Genomic DNA, 13975 nt, shown 5'->3' on the forward strand with positions numbered 1-13975 from the left:
TACTTTGGATGTCTGAAATAAAATAAAAAGTGACTCTAAATGCCTGGAACTATAAGAATTTACTTTAGAACCATAAAAAAAATTAAAAAACCTGAAAGTTTAAGGGATTTACTAGTTTTCACTTAATCTGGCAACACTGCAAACTCAGCTAACCTCAACTTTGCCAGATTTCTAACCTAACCTCCAAATGCATTTAAAAATGCTAAAAAAACAGTTCAGATTTTAAATGCCTGGAATATTGGTCGAATATTAGGGCAAAAGCATGGAACATAAAGGAATAAAAATTAAATATTCGAAATATGGGAAAAATTACATTAAATGCGTAAAATATATTTAAAAAAAAAACATGATAGTAAAAGCCTGGAAGAAATGATATAAGAAATGACTCTAAATATTTAAAAGATATAAAACATGTCTAGAATTTAAAAGTTCAAAGGAGTCACTACTTCTCGCCTTATCTGGCAACAGGGCAAACCCGACTAGCGCTCTCTAACTCCACCCAATTCCTAACCTAAATTTCAAATAATTTATAAATTTCAGAAAATAAGGTAAATGCTGGAAAGTTATTGGAAAAAGTTGGAATAAAAAACAATGACTAAAAAAAAAATTCCCCAAAGAACAAAAATATAAAATGACATTTTGAAGGAATTCACTACTTTTCTCCCTCGTCTGGCAACACCGCTAACTAATTTTTTATCTGATTCTTAAGTTATGAACTTGGGTTGATAATTTTTGAACCTAGAAAAAATAATAACAAAACGAAATCCATTGGTAAAGGAAGAGAATATAATAAAAATGAAAGGAAAAACAATTGAGGCGTGTTTCACAAAAAACACATATGTCCAAAATGCAAAATTTTTAAAAAATGAAAAAAACATTTTGTTTTAAAACAAATTCATTTTTTTTATTAATTTACAGCGTATATTAAGCTAATATATTTAATTCTTGTTTAAAAAAAATAATTCTAATATATTTGTCAACAATTTGAAAAAACTGTTGGACATAAGTTGTTTTTGCAAGAAAACAAAATTTAAATTTAACAAATTTAAACATAAAATAAATTCTAAACAAGGATTAGTTTAATAGTTTGTAGTAAATTAATCTTCACATATACTACTATTATCATCTTCTTCATTAATGTCCATGTTATCAGGGTAAGTGTTATCCAGAATACTTGTAAAGCCTTTCCAGTTGGATGTTGCATGATAAATTTGCTTTGGCCACAATACTGCTTCTGAATGAACCACTGTATGAATCCTTTAAAAAAAAGTAAAGATGTTTGGTTAGTTATGTTTTTTAATGTTGATAGCTAGCTTTGGAGTTTTTAGGAAAAAGTTGCAGGTCGCAGTTTTTATATCAAAAAAATCGTATTGCTTCATTTTTATCAAATTAAATTGGTTAGGTTTCATTCTGACATTTAAAATGATATTATCCCAATCCTCTGGTCTCTCGGCTCTCGCCAGGCGTCTTTTCTTTTTCTCTATCAGGACAAAATCCGAATCGTTTGGCAAAAATGAATGACTTCTTATTGGAAATACAGTGTGGTGACTTTAACTGGAATAAATTCAGTTAAAACTAATCAAATTTTATCTCGCAAAAATTCCTCGATTTTTGTTTATTTTTTTTTTGACATTTCAAGAGAGTTTTTGTATTTTTTCACCTACAGGGGGGGTCCAAATTAACCCAAACTTTTTTTTTTCAAATGGAAAGCCACTTTTTTTAAACTTTCATTGAAAAGAGCCTTTTTTCCTGATTAAATTGCCCTATCTACTTTTGTGATTATCTAAAGGAGAAATACGAAAAAAAAAAGAAAAACCATTAAATTATTAAAAGTCTCGAAATATTTTGTGTTGGTAAATTTTTGGCGTGTTTATTTATATTATTGGTATCGAGATATTCCCTGACATTGTTGTAGTGTCACTGTTAAAGTGAATTTCAACCAGTTGTTAAACAAGTTAACTTGTATTGAAAAAATGCCTTATTTATCCGAATCCCACAAGATTGAAATCTTAATGACGATTAGTTATGGGGGCAGAAGTCGTACTCAGCTAGAGGTTGTCCACTTATTCAGGCAGAAATATCCAAATTTGCCACCTATTAACCAAGGTACGGTTAGTACAATCGAAAGCAGATTTCGAGAAGTTGGGCACATGAGGGATGTTTCAAGACAAAGGTCTTCTAAAATCGATGAAAACACCCAATTAAATGTATTGTTAGCGATGGAAGAAAATCCAGTAACTGTAGCCAGAAGAGTAGCTCGCGAAAACTCTATTCATCATAAATCTGTGCTAAAAATTTTAAAAAGTGCAAACAAACGACCTTATAAAATGCAACCCGTTCAACCGAGTTCAGTTTTGTGAATTAATGATGAACGCCATTGACGAAAATCGCATATCTTCGGAGTGGATCCTTTTTTCTGATGAGGCTACATTCACCCTAAATGGCCATGTTAATAAGCAGAACTGTCGCTACTGGTCTGACGAGAACCCACACTGGGTAAGGGAAACTAATACACAATATCCCCAGAAAACTAATGTTTGGGCTGGCATAATCGGCAGGCAAGTTATAGAGTCCATATTCTTCAATGATATTTTAACTGGGGAAAGATATCTAGAATTTCTTGAACATGAACTAGTTCAGGTCTTACGTGCCTTATATCCGAGTCAGATCGATCCAGATTTGTGAACATAATGTACGCCAGTATTTAGATGACAATTTTCCAAACAGATGGATTGGTAGAAGGGGTGCAATCGAGTGGCCGGCACGTTCTCCCGATCTTAACCCACTTGATTTTTTTCTTTGGGGACATTGGAAAAGTCAAATTTATATGAGCAAACCAGGAAACCTAGACGAACTCAAAGAACGTATTAGGCAAGAAATCCGATAAATATCTCCAGAAGTGTTAGAAAATATCAGAAACGAATTTTATTATCGTTTTGGGCTTATTTTGAGCATCTTATACATTAAACGCAACTTTTAATAATTTAATGGTTTTTATTTTTTTTCATATTTCTCCTTTAGATAATCACAAAATCAAATAGGGCAATTTAATCAAGAAAAGGGGCTCTTTTCAATGAGAATTTAAAAAAAGTGGCTTTCCATTTGAAAAAAAAAAGTTGGGGTTAATTTGGGCATCTTTAATGCTATATAGGCTGAGAAAAGCTTTATTACACACTTTTATTTCAGATTCATCCACCCTTATTTTGTAAGTAAAGCTAGCACCGTGAGTTTTTTTATTTATTTCAAATCGGGGACTGAATTCAGTCTTCTAATAATATAGTTCATTGATATGAGACCAGTTAAATGAGAATCTTGATTATTTTTGTCAGTCATATTATTAAACTGGGTAAGAATGGCAATTCTTTTTTCTTCAGCAACTTTGGAAAAACAGGAATTTTTGCAACTATAAAAAAATTTTTTTTTAATTGGAAAACTCACACTTAAAAAATATACCCTCTAACATACCTGCATGCTTCGCCAGTTTTACGCGCTAAAACACGAGTGATGGAATTATTATTGAATATCTACTTTTTAAAAAGGGAATAAATTTAATTCAAAATAAATTCTACACAAATTTGACCATCGATTAACTACAACTTTATTCGTCGAAAATTAATAGATGAGTGATTTTATATAATGCAACTTTTATGGAGCCTAATAATATTAAAATGCTTATTTTGTTAATTCAGGAATATTTATAATAATAATAATTATGTATGGGGTCAACTGAAGTTCTTGACCTGGTTGCATCACATAACTCACGTTTGCCCTTGTGATTTATGTGCTCTTCACCACGAACTTTTAACTCTTTGATCACTGTCTCCTTCTTTATTTTCTTTGGCTTTTTTGTAGGCCAATTAGTTAACACTTCTTCACGATCTTGCATTTTTTTAAGTATAATTTTTGAGTAAGAAAACGCAAATTCTAACCTCCAGTCAAAAATCACAAGAACACGTCTGATTAAACAATAACAAACTGATTAATAATTCGATCGCTTCAGAGAGATTTTACGACAAAAAGCACACATGTCCTATCCTGTCGCACGGACTAATTAATGCTGTATTTGGTGGAAAAACAATGGACATATGGGTTTTTTGCAGAATTATCGAATTTTCAATTAGCTCTATCTTCTTAGTCTTATTTTAGGATATTAAAAACATCATATTTTTAAACTAGATGGTGCCACGAGCTCAATTTCGTTGATTTTGGACATGTGCGGTTTTTGTAAAACACGCCTCAATTTACAAGCGATTTGAGGGCCGGAAGCGCAAGGGGGTGAGTTTTCAAGGGTAAAAAACGATTTTCAGCAAAACTGTGGACAAAAATTTAATTGTAAAGTTGTAGGTATTAAAAATATTTAAAATTTTTGTATTTATAGTTTTTTCACATAAATTCAAAAATTCAATATTTTGGTTTATTTTTTTACACCAAATTCGACGAAAACTTACCTTTTTATGTCCCATGCTCACTATAATTTTTGTTAAATTTAAATAATTTATTTTTCTACTAATTATATCAATTTTTAATCGCTCATGCATAAAGCGATGTTGCCATATGGCTATAAAGGAAAAAAAAACAACAAGTGTTTTTTTTGAAAAGAGCTTTTATTTTAACGACAACGTATTTGCAATCTATAGAAAGTTTTCATTGTTGCCATAATACATCGGTAGTAAGCGTAGAGATATTCAAAATCCTATGTTACATTTTAGAGTATAATAATAGAGTTAACGGAATGTTTAAAATGAGGTAACAGTAAATGTAGAAAAGTTATTTATAACATATTAAAATAAAATAAATAAATTTATTTATAATTTTCTAATTATTTTTATACAATTGATTTTATATTATTATTATTATTATTATTATTATTATTAATATTACGTTCGTAGCGACACAGTAGGGGGCTCAAAATATGTCTCGCGTAACGAACTTTTGAATTATTTATATTTTATAATTGTTTTACATATTGTTTGTTCTTAAGGGCATAAGTTCTTACTCTCATGGAGTGTTTTTTTTTAATTTTACACTTTTTTGTTTCAAATAATTTAAGAAATTATTCCAGGCTCTCCAAATGACCTTTTGAAAAAACTAAAATTAATTTTGTAAAAGAAAGAAAAAATAACGAATTAAACTTAAAAATGTAGTCTTGAAGAAAAATTAGCCTTGAAAAAGATGAAGAAAAGAAAAGAGAAAAACGATGGGAAGTAGAATAAAATTAAACTTGTTCGGAGGTGTAAAAGAGAGATAAAGGAAAAAATGAGGGAGAAAAAAAATTAGATTGATTTAGGTCCTTATAGGAGTTTAAAATAAAAATTATTCCAGGAACTCCAAATAAGCTTCCCATAAAAATGAAAATAATTTTGACGAAAGTGAAACAGAGAAAAAAAAATGAAAAGGAGAGAACAATATTAATTTATTTACTAAAAAAAAAAATTATCTCTAAGAAGAAAAACTGAAAAAAGAAGGAGAAGTAAACAAACGCATTAATTCTTCAAAAGAAGTAAAAAACCAGTAAGTTTCAAGTAATTTTTTAATGATACTAAAATTAGGCTTGAAAGAAAGGAGAATGAAGTAAAATAGAAATAAAGGAAAGAATGAGGGAGAAAAAGAAAAAAATTGGGTTGATTCAGGTCCTTAGAGTAGTTTAAAAATTATTCCAGGCACTCCAAATAGTTCTTTGAAAAAAATGACGCATATTTGGAAAAAAATTAGATTAAAGAATGAAAAAGGGAGAAGAAGAAAACCGTTGATTATTCCAACATTCCTCTCAAAAAAGAAAAGGAAGAAGAAGGAGAAATAATTGAAATAATTTTCCAGAATAAATTCCTTTGAAAATAGAACGAATAAATATGCAAATGGGACTTCAAATGCCTGGAAGTAAAAAAATATTTCAATAAATCCGAAAAAAAATTAAATTCTACGAGGACATTTTAAATACCCTAAGCATATCAAGAATTACTGTTCAAATTACCAGTTCAAATTTAAATGCATGGAAAAGATAAAAAATTATTATTCTATGAGTATTAATTACTTCAAATACCAGTAATTCAATAAAGAATGCCTCCAAATGCCTGGAATTATTTAATTTTAAGTACAAGGGGTACCAAAAATTACTTTTCCTACGTACGAATTATCTTTCGCATGTACAGGGTATCCAAAATTTAAAAGTGACCATCGGGTTCAAGTTCAAAAAGTGACGATGCAACGTTTCGTCTTTTAATAATCATCATCAAGTTTTTTCTTATGAGTAAAGTAGCTATGAAAGAGTGTTACCTATTGAAAAATATTAATCCCATCATCACTTATCAACCCATAGGAAAAATCGTAATAAAAGATTTTTTTTTTGACCGAAAATCTACAGGGTCCTCAGGATATATGAAGTAATTTTAATCCTCCAGGGATTCAATAGTGGCATTAAAGGTCTCAAGGAAGTTCGTATGTCCTTTATTAGACAAAATACAATTTAATATTCATTGATCGTTTTAGAATTAAAATTAGTTAAATTAGTTTTATTCAAAGCATTGGATGTAATGAGTTTTTAAGTCTTTGACAATTTATTTCAAATTATTACTGCGAATTCTGAAAAAAAAAACAGAAATAAATTGATTAACGTGTATGAAGTGTTTCTACATATTATCTTCTTCAGTTCAAAGCAATCGAAAAAATCAGAAGAAAAGAAAACGTACAACAAATCATGAACAGAAACAAACAACCATTTTGAATAATAAGTAATAGAAGCCTGAAATTTTAAGGTTACTTTTTATTAACTTTGTAAGCCTTCGGAACTTCTGGAACACTAAGTTTAACTATTTTAGTGTCATTTAGACCAGAGCATTTAAGTCTTAATTACTAGTATAATTCAGCAGTAATTTAATCATTTTATTGTCCAAGTATTTGAAGTCTGGAATTTCTAAATTGTCTTAAAGAAATAAGCTCTTAACCCTCTTCACAATAATTTTTATTGTTTCAAGCAGTAATTCAACCTGGAAAAAAAAAAGAATTCTATCAACTTCTTCAGAATATACATATAGAAACTACTTCATTGAATTCTCTTTAATTCCTTAATTCTTCTTTACCAGTGTACAGTGTGTCCCAAATTCGAGGGTGACCATTGGAATCTCGGAAACTGTAAGAGTTATGGGTTTGGTTAAATGGAGGCAAAGTTGCGCAATTTGAAGCTTAATAAAATGACGTTTAAAAAATTTTAAAATTCCGGATACTTTCGGAGATACCCAAAAAAAACCGAAATTTGTCCAAATCGTTTTTACCTTCTAACGACTTTATTTAAAGAGCTATCGGAAAACTAAAAACACTTTTTATACTCCATAACACGACGCAAAAAAAAATTAATATGACGTTTCTTTTTTTTTTTTTTGATCATCGTCAACTTTATTTTTTCTTATGGGCGCCATATTGGATTTCCTCATTTTCAAAAAGTATTTTTAATTGCCTTTAAAATGAGGTATCGGACTTGCATGTCCGATTACTCCTTATAGTACTTTCCATAAGAACTGCCTGAGTGCAAGAGAGAAAGATATGTTAATAGGATTTCCAAATTAATTCATTTTATTATAAAAAACTCTGTATTTAATATAATTTTTTTTAAACTAATTCAATGAAAATGTATCCTTTCCTAACCTAATATTTTGATTTTCTAGTAGGCCATGGCAAAATGACATTAATCGGTTAAGCTTAATAAAATGAAAGGATACGCTTTCATTGAATTGGTTAAAAAAAAAACTATATTAAATAAACTTTCTCTCTTGCACTCATGAAGTTCTTATGGAAAGTACTAGAAGGAGTAATTGGACATGCAAGTGCGATACCTCAATTTAAAGGCAATTAAAAATGTGCAACTAGAAATGGCGCCCATTAGAAAAAATAAAGTTAATGATGACCAAAAAAAAAACGAAACGTCGAATTAATTTTTTTTGCATCATGTTGTAGAACATAAAAATTGGCAATGAAAAACTGTTTTTAGTTTTCCGATATCTCTTTAAGTAAAGTCGGTAGAAGGTAAAAACGATTTTGACAAATTTCGTTTTTTTTTGGAAATCTCCGGAATTTTAAAAATTTTTTAAACGTCATTTGATTAAGGTCCAAATTGCGCGACTTTGTCTTTAATTTTAAACAACCCCGTAACTCTTACGGTTGCCGAGATCCCAATGGTCACCCTCGAGTTTGGGACACTCTGTACTCATATTTCTAGATAGTTAAAACTGAACTGCCTATTAAAGAATTAGACTCTTCAGTGGTACTTCCATCATATTTTGTGCCTTCCAGACGGTTGCATCCTAGAAGTCCTATTTTGGACTCTTAGGTCTTCTTTAACAGTACTTTTATTTTTCTCATTACACGCGAAAAATATGACCCGGAAATAAAAAATGACTTCAATCTGGATATTTCTCATTTAAACAAAAATGGGAGTTGTCCTTGATCCCTATGAAAATTGCTAAATACCTATTTGAGGGTTTTTTTTTATAGGGGCAAAATTATTTTTTTCAAGGGATGTAAAAATCTCTCTGATTAATTCATAAAAAATAAACGAAACGGAGAGCCTATAAATAAATTGTTGTATTGAAAAGTTAGTAGGGTAAGTCTCTTCTCTACAAATAAAATGCTAATCCTCTAATTTCAGGAGTAATGCATTTCGGCAAGTGTTCTTGCCATCATCAGACTTGAGTTACTTAACACATACACAAATTGTAAACAATAACAAACTATACTTAGAAGTAACGAAGAACACTTGCCGAAATGCATCACTCCTGAAATTAGAGGATTAGCATTTTATTTGTGGAGAAAAGACTTTCCCTACTAACTTTTCAATATTATATTGACTCCACTTCAGAATGGACTTTTTCCCTAATAATAAATTAATTTCAAGATTTCCATTTCTAGGCCCTCGAATTTTTTAATAGTAATAGTAAGCCTAATTCTGTTTTTTTGCACTGAGAAATGATTGAATTCATTCGACTGCCTGGAAATAATCAAAATATTTTTTTTTCAGAAATTTTTCAAAAACATCGCTTTTGAAAAAATTACTCAAAAAAATAATATTTTTTAAGCATTTTCCCAAAATCACGGAAAAAGGTATAATTTTCGAAAGAGGGTAAAAAGTCCACTATTTCACTTTCTACCGCATCTCACTTCACGAGAACATTTTGGATCGTTATGAAATTGTACTTTTCTTACGTATTTATGAACTCTACAGACGGGAGAGCTAATTTCATAGCGATCGTCAAAGATTCATGGGACTCAGATCGGTTTATGTGTCCAAAAGAGGGTAAAAAGTCCACTTTTTCACTTTCTACCGCATCTCACTTCTTGAGAACATTTTGGATCGTTATGAAATTGTACTTTTCTTACGTATTTATGAGTATTACAGACGGGAGAGCTAATTTCATAGCGATCGTCAAAGATTCATGGGACTCAGATCGGTTTATGTGTCCAAAAGGGGGTAAAAAGTCCACTTTTTCACTTTCTACCGCATCTCACTTCTTGAGAACATTTTGGATCGTTATGAAATTATACTTTTCTTACGTATTTATGAGTATTACAGACGGGAGAGCTAATTTCATAGCGATCGTCAAAGATTCATGGGACTCAGATCGGTTTATGTGTCCAAAAGGGGGTAAAAAGTCCACTTTTTCACTTTCTACCGCATCTCACTTCTTGAGAACATTTTGGATCGTTATGAAATTGTACTTTTCTTACGTATTTATGAGTATTACAGACGGGAGAGCTAATTTCATAGCGATTGTCAAAGATTCATGGGACTCAGATCGGTTTATGTGTCCAAAAGGGGGTAAAAAGTCCACTTTTTCACTTTCTACCGCATCTCACTTCTCGAGAACATCTTGGATCGTTATGAAATTGTACTTTTCGTACGTATTTATGAGTATTACAGACGGGAGAGATAATTTCATAGCGATCGTCAAAGATTCATGGCACTCAGATCGGTTTATGTGTCCAAAAGAGGGTAAAAAGTCCACTTTTTCACTTTCTACCGCATCTCACTTCTCGAAAACATCTTGGATCGTTATGAAATTGTACTTTTCTTACGTATTTATGAGTATTACAGACGGGAGAGATAATTTCATAGCGATCGTCAAAGATTCATGGCACTCAGATCGGTTTATGTGTCCAAAAGAGGGTAAAAAGTCCACTTTTTCACTTTCTACCGCATCTCACTTCTCGAGAACATCTTGGATCGTTATGAAATTGTACTTTTCTTACGTATTTATGAGTATTACAGATGGGAGAGCTAATTTCATAGCGATCGTCAAAGATTCGTGGGACTCAGATCGGTTTATGTCCATAAAAAGAGGTAAAAAGTCCAATTTTTCACTTTCTACCGCATCTCACCTCTCGAGAACATTCTGGATCCAGTCCAGATGTCCAGAAACTTTTAAATATCAGGAAGGGATTTTAAAATGGGGTCCAAATGCCTGGAAGAAATGAATAATTAATGAGTATTAATTCAAATGCTTCAAATTCAATTAATAAATACACAAAATATGTGGAGGATAAACATTAGGTCAACTAACGACTCTTTTTGAAGATATTTGAAATTTTAAGCTGACGATACGATGTTTTGTCTTTTAATAGCCATCATCAATCATTTTTTTTATGACTAAAGTAGCTAATATAATAGTGTGTTATTTATTATGTTCAGAAAAAAAATATTTAGAATTCTTGGATAGCTGTGGTATATATTTGGAAAGTTTATGATTTTGGGACACCTTGTATACATCTATTCTATGCCCTTAAGAATTCCAGAACCTATATATTTAAATTACTTAATAAAAACCGAATTTTCTTAAACGAAAACCTCGAGAGAGCCTTCTTCCATAGAACGAAAGTTTTCCTGTTAGCAGCTAAATGCAACATACCCAAAATTTTATTTTTTTTTTTTTACATTTGGAAAATTAATTTACCCTGTAAAACGCGTTTTACTACTAATACACTGATATGTATATGTACAATTTCTTACAAATTATTATACATTAGGTACATTAAAATTTGATATTGTACTTTAACAGCATCATAGTTTTGATTTAGTTAATTATACAGGGTGATTAATTAAACCTCACCCTGCACATACTTTTAAATGCGGTAAATTATAGGCGCGAGTAGGAAGAAAACCAAGTAGGGCAAATGTCCACTGATATGTACGTTAGTTAAGATTACATAATAAATTCGGTATAACATCCTGATTCTGTTGCAAAGCATTATATAATAATACATTTTTCTATACAGACTCTTAAAAAACTAATTTGGCCACTGCATTCGTCCCTTGATAATAAATTAATTAAATTAGGTGACCGACCCTTGGAAGTTGATGACGAAATATGATGGTTATGGGGTCATAAACATCAGTTTCTTGAAGGCCTTCCTGAATTCCGGATTGAAAATCGTGTAAATGACTGGATTGACGAAACTGTTCATGTAGCCGAGCCACGTGGTCAAAAGGAAAGCGGACACGCCCGGATTACAAGGGAAATTCAGTTTGCTGCACATCGCGTCCAGGATGTTACAGGTGAAAAATGGCACCCAACAGATCAGGAATACACCTGGAATAACATAGAAAAAAATGTTTAATTAATTATCCAGTGTGAAAAATGGCTTTTGCATAATTTCTAAACTACAATGTTGCAACGGAAGCCTTTTGTAGCGCTTAATTTTGCCCTATTCTGAAGAACTAAATTTAATTAATATTTGTAGTGAGTTCTGTTTTCCTCATTACAGGTCCTAAATATACAATTTTTTTAAACCAAAACGGAGTTTATTTAAATAAAGTAACATAGGAAACAGGCACGTTTCTCGAATCTCTCCATATCTCGATGTTGCTTGACAGAAAATCTCTTAGGGTCTAAAATAAAATAACATGTTGTTCTGAAAAAATAAATTTTAATAGAATTTTCAATTGTTCAACTTATTTTTCATGTTAAATGAAATGTAATTGTAAACCATGGGTGGAAATCACAAATTCCAGTACATTTATCCCTTTTTTTTTTAATGAAACAAAAAGTGTTACATAATATAAACCATTGGTGGAAATTAACTGATCTGAGCAAAAAAGAAAGCCCTCTTTCAAATTCGTAAGGATTCTTAACGGCTTATAACTTAAAGGGGAAATTTGACTTATCACTCGAACGGTTCACACTTAACTCGGTTAATCTTCTAAATGAAAAATCGACCTGCTAAAGGTCAGTCTACGGTTTTTTTTTCTATAGAAAAACTTTTGACGTTTAATTGGAACGCGCCAATGATTAATTTCGTTATACACTTCATAAACTTCCAGCGGAAACTTTCTGCCGAGCAAAAAATAACTTTTGAAGGCGATTGATCTTTCTAATTCTACTTTAACTTTTAACGTCTTAAGGAAATTTATCGGTAAACAATTTTAAGCAAAGTCTGAGGAACTTTAAATTGAAAAATATTAAAAAGGGAGCCTAATCGTTTATTTTTAATTCATATCCGATGTTCCTGTGTCGAATTGAGATTCGAGGGGCCGCTTCCCATGTAGATTCGATCTAAGGAAGGCGTTTGAATCGGATTTACATTTCGAATGCATAAGCGCCGTGTTATACGGCATGAAATAGAGAAAATCCGATCCGGTTTCGAACGAATGTTTGCTTCCTGCGACATTTACAATTTAGATGCAGCAGACGGGGATTCGATAAATAACAATAAAAATATTTGACGTACATATGAAAGAATACGTTCCGGTAATTTACGAGTTATTTGGAAAAAATGGGGACAATATTGAATTAAAGCTTATCAAGAAATAGAAATGGTTGCTTTTTGTTTTATTCATGTGGGTGCAAAGTGCACTGAGATATGCCAGTAAGACATTCAATTTTATCCTTGGATCTACAAGATGAAATGACTTTGATATACAGCTTTAAACAATGAATATTCTTCTGAATATCAGGCTTTTTGTTTCATTACATTAGCTCAAATAGTTTTTCAGTTATTGGAGCTTAAAGTGAGCAGTCATCGCTGCAAAGATCAGTCATCAGCCTTGGACACCAATGCTTAAAAATGCGAATATTTCAGAAACTTATGCTTCTATTGATTCGAACCTTTAATAATATTTGCAAGGAATATTCCTTTACATATTATGCTTTTCGATTTATTACAGTAGCTCAAGTAGTTATTCACATATTGAAGTTTGAAGTGAATAATCACTTTGATGTCCAGTCACTGCGCTTGGATATTACTGTTTAAAAATTTAGCTATTTCAAAAACGTTTATATAAATCTATTTGAACCTCAAACAACATTTACAAGGAATATTCTTCTGAATACCACGTTCTTTATTTCATTACAGTAGCTCAATTAGTTTTTCAGTTGTTGGAGTTTGAAGTGAGTGGTCACCTCGAAGATCAGTCATTACCCTTGGACACCAATGCTTAAAAATGCGTATATTTCAAAAACTCATGGTTAGATTGTTTTAAACCCTTAACAGTATTTACAAGGAATATTCATCTGAATACCACGTTTTTTATTTTATTACAGTAGCTCAAATAGTTTTTCAGCTATTGGAGTTTGAAGTGAGTGGTCATTCCGAAAATTAGTCATTACCCTTGGACACCAATACCTATAAATACGTATGTTTCAAAAACTTATGCTTGGATTGTTTTGAACCTCATACAATATTTACAAGGAATATTCTTCTGAATACCGCGTTCTTTATTTCATTACAGTAGCTCAATTAAATTTTCAGTTGTTGGAATTTGAAGTGAGTGGTCACCTCGAAGATCAGTCATTACCCTTGGACACCAATGCTTAAAAATGCGTATATTTCAAAAACTCATGGTTAGATTGATTTAAACCCTTAACAGTATTTACAAGGAATATTCTTCTGAATACCACGTTTTTTATTTTATTACAGTAGCTCAAATAGTTTTTCAGCTATTGGAGTTTGAAGTGAGTGGTCATTCCGAAAATTAGTCATTACCCTTGGACAC

General features: G+C 31.1%; 2 protein-coding genes across 4 annotated transcripts in view; both read right to left on the reverse strand.

Moving 5' to 3' along the window:
* LOC126737954 (globin-2B) overlaps positions 1-13975 on the reverse strand; it is a 278580-nt gene that overhangs the window by 194866 nt on the left and 69739 nt on the right. The window lies entirely within an intron of this gene.
* Positions 10660-13975, reverse strand: part of LOC126737947 (dopamine D2-like receptor) — a 295035-nt gene continuing 291719 nt past the window's right edge. The window contains exon 6 of one of the 3 annotated variants that reach the window (XM_050443069.1): positions 10660-11573. In XM_050443069.1, the coding sequence (XP_050299026.1) occupies positions 11359-11573 (215 nt within the window). In that variant the 3' untranslated portion in view covers positions 10660-11358. The remainder of the gene's footprint in view (positions 11574-13975) is intronic. The other 2 variants (XM_050443067.1, XM_050443068.1) reach the window with 2 other exon arrangements.

Source organism: Anthonomus grandis, chromosome 6 (genome assembly GCF_022605725.1).
Source record: "Anthonomus grandis grandis chromosome 6, icAntGran1.3, whole genome shotgun sequence".
Classification (NCBI taxonomy): Eukaryota; Metazoa; Arthropoda; class Insecta; order Coleoptera; family Curculionidae; genus Anthonomus; species Anthonomus grandis.